The sequence below is a fragment of the Coregonus lavaretus genome (genome assembly GCF_964263955.1).
Source record: "Coregonus lavaretus genome assembly, chromosome: 22".
Lineage (NCBI taxonomy): Eukaryota > Metazoa > Chordata > Actinopteri > Salmoniformes > Salmonidae > Coregonus > Coregonus lavaretus.
This window is the reverse complement of record NC_140009.1, coordinates 20888164-20912086: the sequence shown is the minus strand read 5'-3', so window position 1 is coordinate 20912086 and position 23923 is coordinate 20888164. Positions and strand designations below refer to the sequence as shown.

Below are 23923 nucleotides of genomic sequence, written 5' to 3'. Positions count from 1 at the left end.
TCTCTGCAGCTGCCACCACAACCTCAATTTTCTTCGACTTACGTTCCATACCTGCAGTACAATTAATAACCATTGCTATAAATGCTAAAAATCCAATCTTACTGAAACATATGTCACTTGTTGGCCTATCCCTCTGTATTGGTACATATCTACTACTCTCACCACTCCACCCCCTTGACCCATCTTCCTCTACTTTCTTCACTGCCTCAGCATATGACCACTTCTTCACTACTCTTACCCTGGAAACCTCAACCTGCCTCTCTCGCACAGGACTTTTCTGATACCCAGCCCCCTACAATTAGCACATACCACTACTTTCCCCAATGCTACACATTCCTTTGTCTCATGCCCTTCTGCACACTTCTCACACCTTGGAACCTCCCTCCTACACACTGCTGCCACATGCCCATAAGTTTGACACCTGTAACAACGTAATGTATTCAGCACATAAGCTCGTACAGGATAACTTATATATCCTAACTTCACTTTGTCAGGCAAAGACTCAACTTCAAAACTCAAAAGAACAGACAATGACTCTTCTGTTTCCCCACTCTCGCCACCTTGTTTGCGTCGCACCAAATGACGAGCATCACAAACACCGGGAATCTTCCCCTTTAGTTGGTCAACTTTTACATATACTGCTACCCCAGTAATCACTCCTTTCAATGGCACCCTTTTCTTGAGAGCGAAACAATTCACAATTCTTTCCCCCATTTGTTTAACTCTGAGCGCCTTCTCCCTCTGACCAACAGAAACACAAACAATTATCACTAGACCACTTCTGGTTACCCTCGCCAATTCCACTATACCCAACGCTTTTTTCACCCATCCTGAAACCACAAATGGATCAGCCAAAAGGCAAGTGTCCACTTTTTCCAAATACTTCACTCCTAATATCACAGACTTTATCCTGACCCTCTGTGCAAGCCTCGGGCTCCGAGTACTTCACCACACCTACCACCTCCGATACTTCACCCTCATTCACTTCTATTTCTCCTCCTGTCTTCAGCTCACTTTGCTTACATTTCCTACCATTCTTCTTTAACAAACCTTCTCCCTTTTTCCCGCCATTTTTTACCGACTCAAGCTCACAGTCTTCCTCCTTTTCTCTCTTAGACCTCCTCTGCCTCTCTTTTCCCCTCCATTCCTCCTCCGTCATCCAAGTATACGTCTCCTTATGATAATACTGCACTTCTCCTGACATACATATTTTTCTTGCTTTCTCAAGGGACGCCATTTACGAGGCTCTCCCATTTGGCCTATCCTCCAGCCACCCTCCTGCTGCACGGTCGGTGTAGTCAATCATGTGACTTCCTACAAAGCACAGCAGAGTGAGTTGTCAAAAATGTCTACTTTGTTCCCACCAATTAGAGGCCTGACTGGGAAATCATTCAGCAATCAAAAGATGATGATGATGATCTGGCTTTTTGCATGCATGATTAGAGCCGTTTCACCGCTAGGGCCTATTGGGTTGACAGTGTCTTGTGTAGAATGAGACACAGGTGTCTGCATACATTAACCTAAACACAGACTATGTGGTTGCATGATACAAAGGGACTAAAGGGGATGTCAAAGGTATGTTGGTTGGCATTCATGATTCAGGGACAAATCAATAATATTACCCATGAAAGCAATGTTACTTTATTTGTTCCCTAACCAAAATTACCCACTGCAACAGTTGATGTAAGATGCAGACATTTTGGGAGAAAACTCAGGACTATTTAGTTACAAGTTCGTTTTAGTTGATCATGGTTTTCTGTCAAGAGACTGCTCATGAAAGCACAATTTCACTTACAGTTGAAGTCGGAAGTTTACATACACTTAGGTTGGAGTCATTAAAACTCGTTTTTCAACCACTTCACAAATCTCTTGTTAACAAACTATAGTTTTGGCAAGTCGGTTAGGACATCTACTTTGTGCATGACACAAGTAATTTTTCCAACAATTGTTTACAGACAGATTATTTCACTTATAATTCACTGTATCACAATTCCAGTGGGTCAGAACTTTACATACACTAAGTTGACTGTGCCTTTAAACAGCTTGGAAAATTCAAGAAAATTATGTAATGGCTTTAGAAGCTTCTGATAGGCCAATTGACATCATTTGAGTCAATTGGAGGTGTACCTGTGGATGTATTTCAAGGCCTACCTTCAAACTCTGTGCCTCTTTGCTTGCAATCATGGGAAAATCAAAAGAAATCAGCCAAGACCTCAGAAAAAAAGTTGTAGACCGCCACAAGTCTGGTTCATCCTTGGGAGCAATTTCCAAACGCCTGAAGGTACCACGTTCATCTGTACAAACAATAGTATGCAAGTATAAACACCATGGGACCACACAGTCATCATCCCGCTCAGGAAGGAGACGCGTTCTGTCTCCCAGAGATGAATGTACTTTGGTGCGAAAAGTGCCAATCAATCCCAGAACAACAGCAAAGGACCTTGTGAAGATGCTGAAGGAAACAGGTACAACAGTATCTATATCCACAGTAAAACGAGTCCTATATTGACATAACCGGAAAGACCGCTCAGCAAGGAAGAAGCCACTGCTCCAAAACTGCCATAAAAAAGCCAGACTACGGTTTGCAACTGCACATGGGGACAAAGATCTTACTTTTTGGAGAAATGTCCTCTGGTCTGATGAATCAAAAATAGAACTGTTTGCCCATAATGACCATCGTTATGTTTGGAGGAAAAAGGGGGTTGCTTGCAAGCCGAAGAACACCATCCCAACCGTGAAGCACGGTGGTGGCAGCATCATGCTGTGGGGGTGCTTTGCTGCAGGAGGGACTGCTGCACTTCACAAAATAGATGGCATCATGAGGAAGGAAAATTATGTGGATATATTGAAGCAACATCTCAAGACATCAGTCAGAAAGTTAAAGCTTGGTCGCAAATGGGTCTTTCAAATGGACATTGACCCCAAGCATACTTCCAAAGTTGTGGCAAAATGGCTTAAGGACAAATAAGTAAAGGTATTGGAGTGGCCATCACAAAGCCCTGACCTCAATCCTATAGAAAATGTGTGGGCAGAACTGAAAAAGCGTGTGCGAGCAAGGAGGCCTACAAATCTGACTCAGTTACACCAGCTGTGTCAGGAGGAATGGGCCAAAATTCACCCAAGCTGTTGTGGGACGCTTGTGGAAGGCTACCCAAAACGTTTGACCCAAGTTAAACAATTTAAAGGCAACGCTACCAAATACTAATTGGGTGTATGTAAACTCCTGACCCACTGGGAATGTGATGAAATAAATAAAAGCTGAAATAAATCATTCTCTCTACTATTATTCTGACGGATTACTTTATCCTATCCCAGGTATTCCTTAAAGCGGTGGGGTTTCAAATGTCTCCGGAAGGTGGTGAGTGACTCCGCTGTCCTGGCGTCGTGAGGGAGCTTGTTCCACCATTGGGGTGCCAGAGCAGCGAACAGTTTTGACTGGGCTGAGCGGGAACTATGCTTCCGCAGAGGTAGGGGAGCCAGCAGGCCAGAGGTGGATGAACGCAGTGCCCTCGTTTGGGTGTAGGGACTGATCAGAGCCTGAAGGTACGGAGGTGCCGTTCCCCTCACAGCTCCGTAGGCAAGCACCATGGTCTTGTAGCAGATGCGAGCTTCAACTGGAAGCCAGTGGAGTGTGCGGAGGAGCGGGGTGACGTGAGAGAACTTGGGAAGGTTGAACACCAGACGGGCTGCGGCATTCTGGATGAGTTGTAGGGGTTTAATGGCACAGGCAGGGAGCCCAGCCAACAGCGAGTTGCAGTAATCCAGACGGGAGATGACAAGTGCCTGGATTAGGACCTGTGCCGCTTCCTGTGTAAGGCAGGGTCGTACTCTCCGAATGTTGTAGAGCATGAACCTACAGGATCGGGTCACCGCCTTGATGTTAGCGGAGAACGACAGGGTGTTGTCCAGGGTCACGCCAAGGCTCTCCGCACTCTGGGAGGAGGACACAACAGAGTTGTCAACCGTGATGGCGAGATCATGGAACAGGCAGTCCTTCCCCAGGAGGAAGAGCAGCTCCGTCTTGCCAAGGTTCAGCTTGAGGTGGTGATCCGTCATCCATACTGATATGTCTGCCAGACATGCAGAGATGCGATTCGCCACCTGGTTATCAGAAGGGGGAAAGGAGAAGATTAGTTGTGTGTCGTCAGCGTAGCAATGATAGGAGAGGCCATGTGAGGATATGACAGAGCCAAGGGACTTGGTGTATAGCGAGAATAGGAGAGGGCCTAGAACTGAGCCCTGGGGGACACCAGTGGTGAGAGCACGTGGTGCGGAGACAGCTTCTCGCCACGCCACTTGGTAGGAGCGACCGGTCAGGTAGGACGCAATCCAAGAGTGAGCCGCGCCGGAGATGCCCAGCTCGGAGTGGGTGGAGAGGAGGATCTGATGGTTCACAGTATCAAAGGCAGCAGACAGGTCTAGAAGGACAAGAGCAGAGGAGAGAGAGTTAGCTTTAGCAGTGCGGAGAGCCTCCGTGACACAGAGAAGAGCAGTCTCAGTTGAATGACCAGTCTTGAAACCTGACTGGTTTGGATCAAGAAGGTCATTCTGAGAGAGATAGCAAGAGAGTTGGCTAAAGACGGCACGCTCAATAGTTTTGGAGAGAAAAGAAAGAAGGGATACTGGTCTGTAGTTGTTGACATCAGAGGGATCGAGTGTTGTTTTTTTGAGAAGGGGTGCAACTCTCGCTCTCTTGAAGACGGAAGGGACATAGCCAGCGGTCAAGGATGAGTTGATCAGCGAGGTGAGGTAAGGGAGAAGGTCACCGGAGATGGTCTGGAGAAGAGAGGAGGGGATAGGGTCAAGCGGGCAGGTTGTTGGGCGGCCTGCCGTCACAAGTCGCAAGATTTTATCTGGAGAGAGAGGGGAGAAAGAAGTCAAAGCATAGGGTAGGGCAGTGTGAGCAGGACCAGCAGTGTCATTTGACTTAACAAACGAGGATCGGATGTCGTCAACCTTCTTTTCAAAATGGTTGACGAAGTCATCCACAGAGAGGGAGGAGGGGGGGGGGGGGGATTCAGCAGGGAGGAGAATGTGGCAAAGAGCTTCCTGGGGTTAGAGGCAGATGCTTGGAATTTAGAGTGGTAGAAAGTGGCCTTAGCAGCAGAAACAGATGAAGAAAATGTAGAGAGGAGGGAGTGAAAAGATGCCAGGTCCACAGGGAGTCTAATTTTCTTCAATTTCCGCTCAGCTGCCCGGAGCTCTGTTCTGTGAGCTCGCAATGAGTCATCAAGCCACGGAGCTGGAGGGTAGGACCGAGCCGGCCGGGAGGATAGGGGACATAGAGAGTCAAAGGATGCAGAAAGGGAGGAGAGGAGGGTTGAGGAGGCAGAATCAGGAGATTGGAGGGAGAAGGATTGAGCAGAGGGAAGAGATGATAGGATGGAAGAGGAGAGAGTAGCGGGAGAGAGAGAGCGAAGGTTGCGATGGCGCATTACCATCTGTGTAGGGGCAGAGTGAGTAGTGTTGGAGGAGAGGGAGAGAGAAAAGGATACAAAGTAGTGGTCGGAGACTTGGAGGGGAGTTGCAGTGAGATTAGTAGAACAACAGCATCTAGTAAAGATGAGGTCAAGCGTATTGCCTGCCTTGTGAGTAGGGGGGGACGGTGAGAGGGTGAAGTCAAAAGAGGAGAGGAGTGGAAAGAAGGAGGCAGAGAGAAATGAGTCAAATGTAGACGTAGGGAGGTTGAAATCCCCCAGAACTGTGAGGGGTGAGCCATCCTCAGGAAAGGAACTTATCAAGGCGTCAAGCTCATTGATGAACTCTCCAAGGGAACCTGGAGGGCGATAGATGACAAGGATATTAAGCTTAAATGGGCTAGTGACTGTGACAGAATGGAATTCAAATGAGGAGATAGACAGATGGGTCAGGGGAAAAATTGAGAATGTCCACTTGGGAGAGATGAGGATTCCTGTGCCACCACCCCGCTGACCAGATGCTCTCGGGGTATGCGAGAACACATGGTCAGACGAGGAGAGAGCAGCAGGAGTAGCAGTGTTTTCAGTGGTAATCCATGTTTCCGTCAGCGCTAAGAAGTCGAGGGACTGGAGGGTAGCATAGGCTGAGATGAACTCTGCCTTGTTGGCAGCAGAACGGCAGTTCCAGAGGCTGCCTGAGACCTGGAACTCCACGTGGGTCGTGCGTGCAGGGACCACCAGGTTAGAGAGGCAGCAGCCACGCGGTGTGAGGCGTTTGTGTAGCCTGTGCGGAGAGGAGAGAACAGGGATAGGCAGAGGCATAGTTGACAGCAGGGACGGCCTGTTCAATAGGGCGATATGGGCGACGCACTGCCAAACGGGAAAAGGAAGGGATTTTTTTTCTAATCAATTATATCACTGCAACAGTAGTTATCAGTGTTGTAATCTATACGTCTGATCTGCCACAGTGCCACAGTGCCACTAAATGTCGAATCAGGCTAAAGTCGTGCTTCAAATGGCTCCACCCCCTTTTGGGGCGATTTCAGTCAGATTGAAAATCGCCCAGAACTTCTGTCATAGACTCCCATGTAAAATCTATTTTTTTCAAATTTCAGAGCCTTCAATACAATCTCAATGGGTGTCTGTGGGCTTGCACTTACGCGCTTTCGTCATACGTTACGTAACCATGAACGTAACTGAGAAAAGAGTGGATTGTTTGAAAGAAGTTCCTTTTTGTCGGCGAACAAATTAAGATAAATTGGCAACGAAACAATTAGGACCTCCCAGACCAAATTTAATAATTCAACAGGTTTCTACTAAAGGCGGAAAGTCCTACACCCGAGGATTTTCCAAAAATTGGTACGAACGAAAAAAGACATTGCCACTCACTCAACTGGATGACGAGGGATACAGGCTAGCTGTCCGCCGCCACAACGATGAGGTTAGTGTTGATAATCACAAGTTTACTGGATGTGGATATGGTGTAATAAAGGCAGTTTATTCAGAGGTAAATATATCTGGAATCGCGTTCACGGACCCGTTCGTCAAACTCTTAGGGAGCTATAAATTAAGCCCCATTACTTACCATATCAGATAAGAGAAATTGCTGCAGCTACATATATTTTACATCCTGGCCCTACATAGTTCACTATTTGCATCACTACCAAAATATTACATGTGGTCATATATGCTTGGAAAGTGGAGATGCCATAGAACGTCAAAAAAGTAAACATTGCTGGAGACACATTGCCGTTTTGGAGAAGACATCGCGTTTGCTAGCGAAGAGATTTGTTGTGGCAAATGAACTTGGGCTGGGAATTGCCAGGAACCTCACGATAAGATATATGCATCAGCATTGCGAGTCTCATGATTCTATACGTATTGCGATTCGATACTGTGATTTTATTGCGCACCATATGTCTGTTGCAGAGGGATCAGAAAGCCATGAGAACGAGTTTTGATCAGTCATGGAAATAAAAGTGCTGAAAACAAATTGGCTCCCAATGTGAAAAGATTGAGAACAAGCTATGAAGGAACAATAATGGTGTTTTGGTGCAGGTACAGCCAACTAGCGCTAAAATATTGCGATATTGTCAATACAGTATATCGTAAAGTATCACTATGTAACTCGATTTCTTTCACCCCAATCCCTCAAATTAACGGTAAATAACTGAATTGTTTGCCCCACATTTAGCTAAGATGATTAGCTAGCCAGCTAAAATGTTTTAGTTAGTTAGCAGTCGCATCTACAATAGTTTACTGTCAATAACATGTCTCCAAAAATGACGTGGTGTCTCCAATTGTGTTGACATTTTACAATTGCAATGCGCATCCATGAGTATCCACTTTCTGTAGCTCAGCTGGTAGAGCATGGTGCTTGTAACGCCAAGGTAGTGGGTTCGATCCCCGGGACCACCCATACACAAAAATGTATGCACGCATGACTGTAAGTCGCTTTGGATAAAAGCGTCTGCTAAATGGCATATTATTATTATTATTATTATTATCTGAAGAGAGCCCCGAAACATTGTGTGCAGACATTTTATGCAATAAATGAAGTAGGTTCAATCTAGTAGTTCTGATCTTCTGATTGGTCCTGATGAGTTGGGCGAGGTCCCCTGCAGGCTACTGTCACTGTTGCATTGGCTCTGAGTCGGGTTCTCTGTCTTCAAATGTTCAGCCTAAGAGAGGGGATTTTTGTGTGTGTGTGTGTGTGTGTGTGTGTTTAACAGTGATGATGTGTGTGTGTGTGTGTGTGTTTAACAGTGATGATGTGTGTGTGTGTGTGTTTGTGTGTGTGTGTGTCCTCAGAGCAAGAACTCGTGAGTTGGAAGAACTGAGAGGCCTATGGCGTGGGTGTTGTCCTTGGCCACCTGCTGACAAGGCTGACAAGATAGGACCCTTTTGTCCATTGTTATTGGATAGGAACATAACTTATAACCAGCTCCTGACCTAAATAGATCTTAGCACAACATTTTACTCAACATATCATATTCCATATTCACTATAACAAATATATTTACTACGACATTAGCAAGAACCGCCACATCCTCAGCCGGCTAATCCAGTGTGTGAAGTTTTGCGGAGTGTTTGAGTTAGCTTTGCGAGGCAAAGATGAAACTGAGGGCTCCACCAACCCTGGTAAGCCAACACTTTTGAGATCAGTCAATAAATGCTTCTGGTATTGACTTATATGCTGCCCCTGTCTTCATGTTGTTGCTGGACATATCTTTTTTAAAATGTGTGTAGGTCACCTAAATCATCAGAAAAATTGCCCCTCCTGAGAATTTTTTCAGGAGCCGCCACTGGTTGACAGGCTGCAGCAGATGGCTACAATAATGCAGAATAGATCGGAATGAAATGAACTAAACATCTGGGAAAGGAGAGAGCGGGGCCTCCCTCACCACAACTCCCAAATATAACTCTCCCAACTTCCACCTCAGAAACTATAATTGTTGTAAACTACAGCGGTTCAATGTTTTCTAGGAATAGACTAACTTAGTTTATTCAGCTAGCTAACTAGGTGCAGTATTATTCCGTGAAAAACGTCCGGGCACCTCGTCATAAGACGCCACAGCCAGCTAGCATGCCGGTCTCCAACAACACGGTTTAGCGCCAATACTCGGCCACAACAAACCACCAGTGTATCAACACGCAAGCAGATCGTTCGTGTCCGTGTCTAACGTTGTGGGTTAGTCCCGACAGCTTGAGCGAGTCCGTCGTCAATTTATTCAGCCAGTTAGTTAGATAGAATAGTTAGCAAACTAGCTAGCCATTGCTTTCAGACAAAGAAGAACCCCTCCTTTCACGGCACGAACACACAGAGAGAGCCAAACTAACGTTAACTAGTCACCCATGTCCCGAATTCCTTGAACGACTCGGGCTATCAATATGTAAAAAAACAAAACACAAGTGTAGGTTATGACTTACCCCTAGCAGCTACTGTTAGCTAGCCAAGTGCAAAGCTAGCCACTGAATTGACTCAGCCAGTTCGCGTCTGTTCGCTCGGTCGTTCCAGCTATTGTTTACTAGTAGCTATCCAGGTAGTAACAAGCTAGCTAAATTTCAAGCACAGTAGCCACTTGCTACCTAACCTAAACGGAGCATGGATCACAACTGAGACGAAACAGGGATATTGCTAGCTGAAGTATATGTTTATTAAAAGTTGTTAAACCTACACCCCAGTTTGCATTATACAAGGAACAAACATAACATGTAGTAACCACAGACTTTTACAATCTGCAGCACTGGCAAGACTGTTTTAGAAAAAGGGAAGCTATCCCGTTACTCATACTACTACGACTACATCAATGGCTCTTTCCCCCAGATGTTTATTTTCTCTAGTTCCATAGACCATGGTAATGTGCTAGGCCTCAGGGCACCTATTGTTTGGTTTATAAACACTTGGGAGCCTCAGTCCAGGCTTCACTGTCTAAAGCCAAGGCTGAACATGCCCTGGGGTGTCTGTCTGTTTGGGAAGTTATTGCTGTGGTAACCATCAGGCAATATGTCTGGGGCTTTATAGGCCTACACACTTAGGGCCAAATCCTAACTCGAAATGTGAATTGTGTTACAATGGCTGTTGTAGTTTATTGTTCGTTTTGTGAAAGAAACCTGACATTTCTTAGTTTAAAGCAAAGACTAATGTTGATTTGTTTATACAGCATACGCACAAATCCAGACACACCAGATTCTGCAGCAGCATAAACAGCAGCAGCTTGTGTTCCAGCAGCATCACCAGACCCAGGAGCTTCCTCTGAGGGGCCAGGCCCCAGTGCTGCACACAGCCTCCATCCACAGCCACTCTCAAGCCCAGATGCTACAGGCCCTGGCTATCAAATCAAATCAAATTTTATTTGCCACATGCGCCGAATACAACAGGTGTAGTAGACATTACAGTGAAATGCTTACTTACAAGCCCTTAACCAACAATGCAGTTTAAGAAAAAAATTAAAATAGCAAATAATTAAAGAGCAGCAGTAAACTAAAATAACAGTGGGGAGGTTATATGCAGCCCAAGCAGAGACCTGTCCCTGTGCTGTCCAAACCCCCTGTTTCTGCGCCTGTTCCCAGCCAGCACACCACTATCTCCACCATCAGCCCCCAGATCTTTACATCTTACGTCATTTAGCAGACGCTCTTATCCAGAGCGACTTACAGGAGCAATTAGGGTTAAGTGCCTTGCTCAAGGGCACATCGACAGATTTGTCAGCTCGGGGATTAGAACCAGCAACCTTTCGGTTACTGGCTCAACACTCTTAACCACTAAGCTACCTGCCGCCCCACAACGTGCCAATCCCCGTCACCCAGACCCAGGCTGCCCCTCTGCCCAACGCTAAGCTAGGGAAGCTGGCTGCAGTCAACCTCCAGATCCAGCCAACAGCTCCTACACCGGACTCTCAGCTGGTTCAGGAGAGTGCTAGGAGCTTCCCACATCTGAGATAGTCACGGAGAACAGTTACACTTCCCTCGTACAGCAGCCAACAGCCCCTCCTACTCTTGAGGTCATCACTACTGAGCAATGCCCATCGGACCCCAGCAACCCCACCACACACACTGGAGGTAGATATTACTGTATATTTTATATGTCACTTAAGGTTGCATCTCAAAGTCATCGGACTTATGGATGACCAGAAGCCTTGACTGGCTGTTCAATTTGATACAATAATGTGAAGTCCCACCCATCCACACACTTGGCAGAGAGGGGTTCACACTCCCTCCCTCCCTCCCTCACTCACAGACTCACTCCGTCTGTAGGCCTAGGCAGCCCAGGCACAATGGCCATCCCAACTCCAGCACTCCCCTCAAGCGGAAGACTAAATTTGTCACGCCCCAGAGTCCATTGTCCTGCCCCACCACTTGGGGGAACGTGACAGCTTTAGCCATAATTAGGGGAGAGGGGCCGGGCTTTGTCATTCTCCCCATGGGATAGGGGGGAGAAAGGAGCACTTGTCATGTCTGGCAGGTGTATCCGTGCAAGGCCCATCCACATTCAAACATGAATAATATACAGCAGTGGAGGCTGTTGAGGGGAGGACGGCTCATAATAATGACTGGAACGGAGTAAATGGAATGGCATCAAACACATGGAAACCATGTGTTTGATGTATTTGATACCATTCCACCAATTCCGCTCCAGCCATTACCACAAGTCCGTCCTCCCCAATTAAGGTACCACCAACCTCCTGTGATATACAGTACTTTCAAGAGGCCAGGAGGCTGTTACTCAGCAGATACTGAAGAGTGGCCAACACTGCCACTTGGCTGCTTCGAGTTAGAGCAGAACACCATGTGATCAGGGCACTCCTTCTCTAAGTGTTATTATTAGGTGGTCCATATTATAACCTTGATCAAGCAAGACCAGTGATGCCTTGGACCAAGCCTCAAGGGCCAGCATGTCTGCGTATGGACATCTTGTGACAGCTGAATTCAATAATGTATTTGTCAGAAAAACTTGCTATGTCTGACATATAATGAACATTGTCTTTACCATGTATGGCGTTTTTTGACATAATGACAAGATATTAAAACATTTGAGGCCCTATACCTCTAGGCCCATAGCTCAAACGTTTAGAAAATTCATCTTTCAACAACATTTCCCATTCCAATGATTTGTCTCTAAATCAAGGAAAATGTTATTTTTACATACTGGCTTTAACTTCTGTTTTACCACTATATTTCTCAAATAATGTGGTAGATTAAACTGGAAAGGAGTGGGAGAGGAAAATAGTCAGCCATTCCAACCAATCAGAGAGGAAGTCCGTTTGAGATACTCTCTGCCATTGGATCACATTCCAAATAGCATGGGCCAATGGTGGGGGCGCTTTATTTTCTATTCACTTCCCGCATACAAAGGGGATTAAAGTGTGTACTGTGTGCTTGCTGCAGGGGTAATAGGGACGGAACAAACAGAAGACGGCACGTTAAAACGCTGGAATGATTGCATTGTTTGTGTAACTTCTACTAATGTAACGGGTGCGTATTTCCACGGAATATTATAGTTTTTTTTAGCACATTATTTGTTTGCTTCATGTTGCCTAGGCAGAGGGGATATGAAAGGAAGGGTTGTTTGGAGCAGTGGAACAAAAGAGTGTTCTTTCGCTCGGTGTTGACCATTGTCAGGGCGCTTGAATCAGTTATCAGAGGCCCTATATTTGTAATTTCTTGTGGCGGGTTTCTTGATTTAAATTGGTGTTCAAACTTGGTCACATTTAGTTTTAAGCAGATGTCGACAACCTTTATTTTGTTATTATTGATTAACAATACGAATGTGGGATAATCAACAACTTGCGTAATGATTAGTTGTTACAATACACATTATTTGTATGAAATAGATTCTGTTGACAAATAGTTTTGTAGGCCTAGATGTAGAATTAAGCGGGGAGGAAAGTAAACAAACAATTTCGAAAGTGGTCCAGATATTCTGCTGGAATCATTCTCCGCTGCGTAAAATTTTCCCAGATTCATCAACGACATGATTGGTCATTCACTTTTTAACTATTTTATTTTTGTATATATCAGTACCGACTCCTGCATGATGTCAGTCAACATTTGACATATAAATATCTAATTTTATTTACTCGCATTCGAATATTATTATTCCCTGTAGGTAAGGGAGACGCTGAGGGGCTGAATGCGCAACCAGGTGCAGGCTCGCTTCCAGTCATGACCTCGGGGAATGGGAACAATGCGCCAACGGTTACCGGCAGCACCCCGCATAATGGCGAGAGCAAACCGCCCCAGGCAATAGTGAAACCCCAGATCCTCACCCACGTCATTGAGGGATTTGTGATCCAGGAGGGAGCCGAGCCTTTCCCTGTAAGTAGTAGGATAATGAAGAAGCTTTCCATCCACTGGGCACATGGCTGTTCAGAAACACACAACACATTTGTGAGGTGGGCCAGTTAGCCCTGTCCATGAGACGGAGTACACTTCCCTCTAGTGGACAAAATTAGACTAAAACCTCCATTCTGCACTGTTCAACATTTTACTATGGGTGTAAAGCAGCATGTGTGAAGTGTCTGTCCTTTCAGGTGGAACGTCCGTTGTCGTTGCTGATCGAGAACCTGAAGAAACAGCAAACACATTCTGACTCAGAGAAGACTACCTCCTTCAATAACGCCACAGACTCTGAGATGGAGGACTTATCACACCAAGGTAAAGGGCCAGCCAGGAGGACATAGGACTGCACAATGAATCAAATTCACATCAAAATTGCAATACTGACGTGCCATATCCCATATTGCAAGATATCCATATCGCATGCAATATTTTGAAATGCTACTCAGCCGCGTGTAAAGTCAGTTTTTATAGTTTACTCCGTTTGTCGTCTCTCTCCCTCTCATCTTGCGGCTGCTTCCCACACATACCAAGCCCTGCCCACTGTCACGCAAGCAGCGCAGTTCCTCCTCCTCGCTGTTAGATTCACTATAAGTTTGCATGATGTTCTTATAGGTCAAATGCAGTCAACAGATTGTACCAAACAAGAATTATGCTACTTTCCACTTTATGTTTTAATATAAATGTCTATTTCTATGATTCCAGTTCACCCAAGTATTTTGATCTATATCGCAAGTCAAGTTTTTTTGCCCATATCGTGCAGCCCAAGGAGGACATCTTGCTTGGCCCACTCTATAAACCCAGAAGTTTCTCATTGTGTCATTGGCTACCTGGCTTCAGAATCCCACCTCTGCTGGAATTTCATTGGCTCATTGTTTCACAATTGTTTGCACAAATTGGCACTTGGATATGTAGCCATGCCACTCACTCACTGCCTGTCATGCCAACTGGGATTCAGTGTTAATACCCACCTTATTTTTTACCACTGCATCCCTGGTTCCCATTTGTTGATGTGTGACTGTGTTGCTGGGCAGAGCTGAAGCAGCAGGAGGAGCCCACCCTGACGTGTGAGCTGTGTGGCAGAGTGGACTTTGCCTACAACTTCAAGAGATCCAAGAGGTTCTGCTCCACAGTGTGTGCCAAACGGTAAGGCCTGGGTAGAGAAGATGCTGGGACTGAGATCTGGGGTGTATTCATTAGACACCAAATGGAACGCACGGACTGTAACAGGGAGGGACTATTTGAACTTGTCCAATTTTCTTTTCCCATTGTAAAAGGTTTTGCTAAGGTGTGGTCTAATGCAGTGGTTGCCAAACTGTGGGGCGCGGCCCCTAGTCCGGCTTTAAACTTGAAAGTTGTAATATTAGAATGCACAAGGTGCAATTTTGAAATTGGGTTGTGCATCATCAGTTCCTCTTCATGTTAGTCATTGCATACCTTAGAGCTATTTAGAACTTGTCTAGATCAGCTAGCCCATGTCGGCTAACGTTTTATTTTTTGCCCATAGATATTGCAAATTTTTTTGTCAACCAAATACAGTATCACATGAATACACATCAGACATGGCAAAATGTATAGAATTGCAAGAACATTTGCTGTAAAACTGCAAAATGTTATTTGCACCCCATGACAAAATGTGTAGAATTGCAGGAAATGAGCTTCAAACCTGCAAAGTTCTCTCCACCAACAAGAGGGATGTGAACAGTTTGTGTCATGAACAGTGCTTGTGCCCATAGAAATAGACGTGGTGCGTGCAGGGGTGACGCGGGATGTTCCCCAATGCTGGAAGTGGGGCCCCGAGTGAAAAAGTTTCAAAATGACATGTTTGTCAGCAGTTGTTGCTGTAGTATCTGCAGCAGTAGTACACATGTACGTGCAGAAATAACAAATGAATAGCTTGTTCTTTACTTTAGCCTATAATTTGTTTCTCCGATTTGTTTTGAGTAGATCCACAATTAAACGGCTTGCTCAGCTTCTGACATACTTGATTACCCAAGTTACTTGTTGATACATTGTCCACCCCCCCACCTCATTTCATTTTTGTGCAGGTATAATGTGGGGTGTACAAAGCGAATGGGCCTCTTTCCAAATCGACAAACCACCATGGAGAAACTGAAGAAGCAAAGAATGTTGGATGGAAACCAACAGAAGTCAAGTTCAGAAACCAAAAAACAGGTGAAACGGCACTGTTCAAAATAGAGAATAAATACGTTATTTGACTTTAAAAACGTATTTCCGTTGAGGCCCTCTTTCTGGCTAGAATGGCAAGGCAGGTTGAAGCAAACCTGTCCCATATGATAACTTAAAAGCTAAACCCTTCCTGTGTTTTCAGACTCCCACCACTGGCCAACAAACTGGCGGTGGGTCGTTGACGTCCAGCCACCCCTCTCACGGGGAGTCCAGCCAGTGTTCGGACATGTCCAGCTACGATGGTCCCCCTTCGCCCCCCCTGTCTGCTGCCAGCTTCGGTGCTTCCAGGCCCCAGGTGGGCGGAGGGCCTGAGCACATGGAGGGCTATGGACAAAAGCTGCCCCTCCTCTCCCAGCACTTCCTGCCCAGCAACCCAGCCAAGTGGAACGTGGAGGACGTCTACGAGTTCATCTGCTCCCTGCCAGGTTGGCACTGCCACATTTGCCACATACCCCAACAGATGCTTAATATCAGCCAAAATGGTGGAGTAGCAGTCCCATACATCAGTGGTCACCAACATTGTTATTGGATATGCAGGGTGTGCAGGCTTTTGTTTTGCCCAGTAGTTAAACACACCTACTTCAGCCAACAAACTTTAGTCTTTTGATTAGTTCAAATCCAAATTAAATCAAACTTTAGTTAAAGAGGCTAAAGTTTCAACGTTTATTTTGCACATTATACAGCAGGTGTAAAACAGAGTGAAATGCTTACTTGCAAGCTCTTTCCCAGCAATGCACTATGAATCATGGGTATCGGGTCCAGGAACAAGATTGGTGACCTGACCTCTGTCATAAATCAAGTGACAAAGGAGGGATGTTTAGAAAAGACTTGCCTGAAACCTGTTGGTTGTGTGTAATGTTATTTTCTTTAAGCTAATTGACGAGTGGCCGTTTGATTTGTTCCCAGGTTGCCTGGAGATGGCCGAGGAGTTCCGCTCGCAGGAGATCGATGGCCAGTCCTTGCTGCTGTTGAAAGAGGACCACCTCATGGGCACCATGAACATTAAACTGGGGCCTGCGCTCAAGATCTTTGCCCAGATCAGTATGCTGAGAGACTCGTAGCCCCTCTCTGGAGTCGCTAAACACTGCAGGAAAAGACAATGTTCTCTGGACCCCTCAACTCTGACCATGCTCAAGCCTCCCACTGTGGCAGGTGGGTTCCAGGGTGGTGGCGGATGAACGAAGGGTGTGTCTCTGTCCCATAGAAGATGATTGTCTATAGGATATTGACAGCGCTATCGAAGTTTAGAGCTTTGACTCTGTGGACGTCTCCTATGCCATGCAGGAACCGTTAGCTACTGTATGAGTTGTACTGTGGATGGTGTACTATGCACAAGTAGCTCACCCAGCCAGACTCCAAGTGGACAACAAGGTGGTACTTTAGTTCAGAAATGCCATAACTAGTAGTCAGTTTCTAAGAATTGTGAGATAGTTGCATCGTATAACTTTTCCATAGATAATATATTTTTGGTTCTTGACTGGAAGTTGTTGTTTAGGGCATTTTGGTCTTGGCGGAAAGTGGTTGAATACCTGCCTAGGACTGTATTTTACAGTTCATGCCTTGAATAGGATGTAATTAAGTATTTTTTAAAATATATAAATTCAACAAAATATCCTAAGACATTATTGCATCCTTGTTTTCTTTTTAAAAGATCCAGTGTTTTGAGGATTGCAAATTGGAATAACTTTGTTCACTTTCTCAATTTGCACCTCATTTATTGTCCTGTCAATATTCTTTCTACTTCTGTGAAGGCCATTTTCAAAGGGACAAGTTGTAACAATATGTAATAGTCTGTCCTAACTGACCTCAAAGTAGTGTCCCTGGCCTCCAGAAATCGTGACTAATGGCAATGGATTTACTGTTTATTAACTTGGTGTGAAAGCAAGAAAAAGTAACTGTCATTCCAAGTTTGTATTATTTCATGTGATGTACTACTAGAGGTTTAATTTGGCAGGAACATTGTGGAGGGACGTTCAGGTTCCCTCACCTGTTGTGGATGAAAAACCTCAGTGACATTTTGAATAGATTGGTGGGTTAAAATGATCCATAAATGAATCGATTTTTGGGGCCACCACCATTCCCAATTCCATTTGGTACTCTGTTTTGAATTAAAGGGATAGTTCACGCAATGAAAAGCAGATGTTAATAGATGAAAATCACTCTCAATTGATGTTTTCTGGTCATCACTGCAACATGTCTGGTAGGCCTTTAAATACTTTGAGGCCTGTTGTAACACTCATACCAAAGCATTATCGGCATCATGTTTATCTGATGTTTAGTATTAGAAACTCACATTGCAATCTTCAAGTTCTAAACTTGTTGAGTATTTGTATTTATGGAACTAGTTCTCTCATACCACATGTTGTACTTCAAAAATAAAACCTTTAAATGGTATGTGTTTACACTCTTCTGCACCAGACCATACGTCATTTATTACAAATGTATTCAATCGCGACAAATCCAAATGGAAAGGTTAGACTGTTTGTGAATGTTTAATTTAAAAATATTTTGAGTGGGGTCTCCTATACAATACAAATAATCAGTTAATAAGAACTACTCAACTGGCTTATTCAAAAATAGAAACATCTTTCACAAATATGCTGCTCTACTATATAAACTTTGAAACGCCATGACTGTATTTACACATACACCACACATACACACACGGTATTGATCGGTGCTCACAAGATTACTGTAAGAATCCACTAATCAGCAAATGGACTAGACAACACTATTGTCCTTCTGAAGACAAATGTGAACTGAGCAATTGCGGGAGAAGGGCCTTGGTCAGGGAGTTGACCAAGAACCTGATGGTCACTCTGACAGAGCTCCAGAGTTCCTCTGTGGAGATGGGAGAACCTTCCAGATGGACAACCATCTCTGTAGCTCTCCACCAATCAGGCCTTTAAGGTAGAGTGGCCAAACGGAAGCCAATCCTCAGTAAAAGGCAAATAACAGCCCGCTTGGAGTTTGCCAAAAGGCACCTATAGGACTCACAGACCACGAGAAACATGATTCTCTGGTCAGATGAAACCAAGATCGAACTCTTTGGCCTGAATGCCAAGTGTCACGTCTGGAGGAAACCTGGCATCATCCCTAAGGTGAAGCATGGTGGTGGCAGCATCATGCTGTGGAGATGTTTTTCAGGGACTGGGAGATTAGTCAAGATCGAGGGAAAGATGAACGGAGCAAAGTACAGAGACGTCCTTGATGAAAACCTGCTCCAGAGAGCTTAGGACCTCAGACTGGGGCGAAGGTTCACCTTTCAACAGGACAACGACACAAAGCACACCGCCAAGACAACGCAGGAGTGGCTTCGGACAAGTCTCTGAATGTCCTTGAGTGGCCCAGCCAGAGCCCGGACTTGAACCCGATCTAACATCTCTGGAGAGACCTGAAAATAGCTGTGCAGCTACGCTCCCCATCCAACCTGATAGAGCTTGACGGGATCTGCAGAGAATAATGGAAGAAACTCCCCAAATACAGGTATGCCAAGCTAGTAGCGTCATACCCAAGAAGACTCGAGGCTGTAATCGGTGCCAAAGGTGCTTCAACAAAGTACTGAGTAAAGGGTCTGAATACTTATAGAAATGTGATATTTCTGTTTTCTATTTTTTTATAAATTTACAAAAAGATCTTAAAACCTGTTTTTGCTTTGTCATTATGGGGTATTGTGTGTAGATTGATGAGGATATAGTTGATATGTAGCTACCTGATGGCTGTTTCACGTAGTCTTTTTCCTCTAATTGTTTGAATGCTTCTTTGTGGACACTGTTCAGGTGAACTTTCAAGTTGGAAAGGGTTTTCCCTTTGATCTCCGCACCATACAGGCTATCAACTAACATGACAATACATGTACTTTTGTCTCTCACATCAATGTACTCAAAATAATCCCATATGGGGCTTTGTCGCTATTGACCGAACACTGATGGTTTAGAGTTTGCTGCCGCCATTGTTCACGCTCCGCGCGCCCTTTGGCTAGCCTAACTACCTAGCAGATTTCTTCCCTGTTAGCTAGTCATAGCTAGTGGTAATCGACTATAATTTTTTATTAAACAACAGCAACATGCAAAACACAAACTGAACAGCCAGAGGGATTACACACACACACAAAAAAAAAAAATATATATATATAGTTGAAGTTGGAAGTTTACATACACATAGGTTGGAGTCATTAAAACTTGTTTTTCAACCACTCCACAAATTTCTTGTTAACAAACTATAGTTTTGGCAAGTCGGTTAGGACATCTACTTTGTGCATGACACAAGTAAGTTTTCCAACAATTGCTTACAGACAGATTATTTCACTTATCATTCACTGTATCACAATTCCAGTGGGTCTGAAGTTTACATACACTAAGTTGACTGTGTCTTTAAACAGCTTGGAAAATTCCAGAAAATGATGTCATGGCTTTAGAAGCTTCTGATAGGCTAATTGACATCACTTGAGTCAATTGGAGGTGTACCTGTGGATGTATTTCAAGGCCTACCTTCAAACTCAGTGCCTCTTTGCTTGATATCATGGGAAAATCTAAAGAAATCAGCCAAGACCTCAGAAAAAAAATGGTAGACCTCCACAAGTCTGGTTCATCCTTGAGAGCAATTTCCAAACGGCTGAAGGTACCACGTTCATCTGTACAAACAATAATACGCAAGTATAAACACCATGGGACCACGCAGCCATCATGCCGTTCAGGAAGGAGACGCGTTCTGTCTCCTAGAGATGAACGTACATTGGTGCGAAAAGTGCAAATCAATCCCAGAACAACAGCAAAGGACCTTGTGAAGATGCTGGAGGAAATAGGTACAAAAGTATCTATATCCACAGTAAAACGAGTCCTATATTGACATATCCTGAAAGGCCGCTCAGCAAGGAAGAAGCCACTGCTCCAAAACTGCTATAAAAAAGCCAGACTACGGTTTGCAACTGCACATGGGGACAAAGATCATACTTTTTGGAGAAATGTCCTCTGGTCTGATGAAACAAAAATAGAACTGTTTGCCCATAATGACCATCGTTATGTTTGGAGGAAAAGGGGGGTTGCTTGCAAGCCAAAGAACACCATCCCAACCGTGAAGCACAGGGGTGGCAGCATAATGCTGTGGGGGTGCTTTTATGCAGGAGGGACTGGTGCACTTCACAAAATAGATGGCATCATGAGGAAGGAATATTATGTGGATTTATTGAAGCAACATCTCAAGACATCAGTCAGGAAGTTAAAGCTTGGTTGCAAATGGTTCTTCCAAATGGACAATGACCCCAAGCATACTTCCAAAGTTGTGGCAAAATGGCTTAAGGACAACAAAGTCAAGGTATTGGAGTGGCCATCACAATGCCCTGACCTCAATCCTATAGAACATTTGTGGGCAGAACTGAAAAAGCATGTGCGAGCAAGGAGGCCTACAAACCTGACTCAGTTACACCAGCTGTGTCAGGAGGAATGGGCCAAATTTCTCCCAACTTATTGTGGGAAGCTTGTGGAAGGCTACCCGAAACGTTTTGACCCAAGTTAAACAATTTAAAGGCAATGCTACCAAGTACTAATTGAGTGTATGTAAACTTCTGACCCACTGGGAATGTGATGAAATAAATCAAAGCTGAAATAAATCATTCTCTCTACTATAATTCTGACATTTCACATTCTTAAAATGAAGTGGTGATCCTAACTGACCAAAGACAGGGAATTTTTACTAGGATTAAATGTCAGGAATTGTGAAAAACTGAGTTGAAATGTATTTGGCAAAGGTGTATGTACACTTCCGACTTCAACTGTATATATATACAGTACCAGTCAAAAGTTTGGACACACCCTTTCATTCAAGGGTTTTTCTTCATTTGTACTATTTTTTACATTGTAGAATAATAGTGAAGACATCAAAACTATGAAATAACCATGTAATCATTTCATAACCAAAAAAGTGTTAAACAAATCAAAATATGTTTTATTTAGGCATTCTCTCAACCAGCTTCATGAGGTAGTCACCTGGAATGCATTTCAATTAACAGGTGTGCCTTCTTAAAAGTTAATTTGTGGAATTTCTTTCCTTCTTAATGCGTTTGAGCCAATCAGTTGTGTTGTGACAAGGTAGGGGGGTATACAGAAGATAGCCCTATTTGGTAAAAGACCAAGTCCATATTATGGCAAGAACAGCTCAAATAAGCAAAGAGAAACAACAGTCCATCATTACTTTAAGACATGAAGGTCAGTCAATACGGAACATTTCAAGAACTTTGAAAGTTTCCTCAAGTGCAGTTGCAAAAACCATCAAGCGCTATGATGAAACTGGCTCTCATTAGGACCGCCACAGGAATGGAAGACCCAGAGTTACCTCTGCTGCAGAGGATAAGTTCATTAGAGTTACCAGCCTCAGAAATTGCAGCCCAAATAAATTATTCACAGAGTTCAAGTAACAGACACATCTCAACATCAACTGTTCAGAGGAGACTGTGTGAATCAGGCCTTCATGGTCGAATTGCTCTAAAGAAGCCACTACTAAAGGACACCAATAAGAAGAAGAGACTTGCTTGGGCCAAGAAACACGAGCAATGGACATTAGACCGGTGGAAGTTTGTCCTTTGGTCTGGAGTCCAAATTTGAGATTTTTGGTTCCAACCGCCGTGGCTTTGTGAGACGCGGTGTGGGTGAAGGATGATTTCTGTGTCGTGACGTGACTTTCATTATTGTGATGACTATTATTTATTGAATAATTACCTACTATATTTAATTGTTACTAGATTAAATTAGTCATGTAACAATTAACTCATTAGGAATTTGGGGCACCACGGGAAAAGTTGTTTAACGAGTTACCGTTTCCCGAATTAACTAGATATATTTCTTATTGTTTACCAGTCATTTATTAATCATTTACCTCATATCCGTCTCATTCTGAAAGTTGTACACTCTTTAAGTCTTCACAAACCCGGGTCTTACTGATCGTTCCGTACCACACAAATTGATAAAATTATTGATTTACTAACTAATAAAAAATTATAACACAAGATACAAACACGTACACGGTATAGGTAGGGATGAGAAACTTAATACTATGAAAACGGGTCCCTAGCGGACTAACACAATATGACACTCGTTACAAAAGATGGCGAGTTAAAGAGAAAACACTTGGATACACATGGAACTACGCTCACAGTAATCATAATACCTTGCCCCGAACTGCCGCCCATTTGGTAAGAAGTAATGCATGTATTTACGTGTTGGAGGTCTTCGTCGTGTATCTCTGTTGGACCCTCTCTTTCGGATGGCCTTTTAGATGTAAGGCTCTGATTGTCCACAAGAGGTCACAATGTCCTTCTTCTTAGTGGTCTGTTTACTTTCACTCGTTCTGGAAGTGGTCTTCTGAGGACGGCTAATCAGCCGTGTCGATGATCCCCTGTGGGGTGATGAGAGCAGTGTAGTAGACGATGGTTTGAAGAGAGCAACAGGATGGTCCCAGCTTGAGTACTTCTGGTCTGATCTGATCATTCTTAACTCAATCTTTTATGCACTCTGGTAAAGAGGGGCATTTCCGTCATACTGACACGCTCTCTGAGCTCCCTCTGGCATGGCTAGTTACAAGGCAAAAGTATTATCATCACTATGATCTTGTTAGAAAGCTAAAATCACATTCCTATCTTCACGAAAACATTGTCTTCCTCCTTGATATTTTCTACACAACGTAAAGGATGTAAACCTGATATACACAGTGTAAAAGCTCTTCAAGTCACAATGTTTTCGTTATGACGCCTTCATACCATTTTTAATGACATCACAAAATAGACATTAATTTTCCATATTCCATTTCTCATCATTCCCAACATTTGGATATTGAAATATATTGTCCCAATGTTCATTGTTGGATGTAGACCTTTTTGGGCGGCAAAAGGTCGCTGAAACAAAGGCATTCCTTTCACCATACTAGAGGGCCAGAGATAGATTCTCCTCCTCTCTAATTTATGGCTGTGTTAAGGTGTCAAGACTGGCACAGCTGCATCAGATGACCTGGCCTCCACAATCCCCCAACCTCAACCCAAATGAGATGGTTTGGGATGAGTCGGACCGCAGAATGAAGGAAAAGCAGCCAACAAGTGCTCAGCATATGTAGGAACTCCTTCAAGACTGTTGGAAAAGCATTCCAGCTGAAGCTGGCTGAGAGAATGCCAAGAGTGTGCAAAGCTGTCATCAAGGCAAAGGGTGGCTATTTGAAGAATCTCAAATATAAAATATATTTTGATTTGTTTAACACTTTTTGGGTTACTACATGATTCCATATGTTTTAATTTCTTAGTTTTGATGTCTTCGCTATTATTCTACAATGTAGAAAATAGTAAAAATAAAGAAAAACCCTGGAATGAGTAGGTGTGTCCAAACTTGTGACTGGTACTGTATATATATAAATACAAATCCACATTATACCAAATCAAATACAGACATAGCGAATAATTTTTTTTAGACATTTTGTTTTGCATACTTTGAATGATT

At 44.0% G+C, this 23923-nt stretch overlaps 1 protein-coding gene and 1 long non-coding RNA gene across 3 annotated transcripts in view; both read left to right on the top strand.

The window, feature by feature from the left end:
• The window catches only part of LOC311150356, a 684587-nt gene extending 676282 nt beyond the window's left edge, over window positions 1-8305 (top strand). The window contains exon 4 of one of the 2 annotated variants that reach the window (XR_014615101.1): window positions 8229-8305. This is a non-coding gene — a long non-coding RNA (uncharacterized lncRNA). Of the gene's footprint in view, window positions 1-8183 lie in introns of both variants that reach the window. The other variant, XR_014615102.1, reaches the window with a different exon arrangement.
• Window positions 8306-13082: 4777 nt separating this feature from the next.
• On the top strand, window positions 13083-16507 carry LOC311149878 (polyhomeotic-like protein 2; the record flags this gene model as incomplete). Its single annotated transcript, XM_084187116.1, has 6 exons — window positions 13083-13235; window positions 13451-13574; window positions 14291-14402; window positions 15305-15431; window positions 15589-15871; window positions 16353-16507. 6 exons carry the CDS (start codon window positions 13083-13085, stop codon window positions 16505-16507), a joined length of 954 nt encoding a protein of 317 aa, XP_084043242.1.
• Window positions 16508-23923: the final 7416 nt, after the last annotated feature.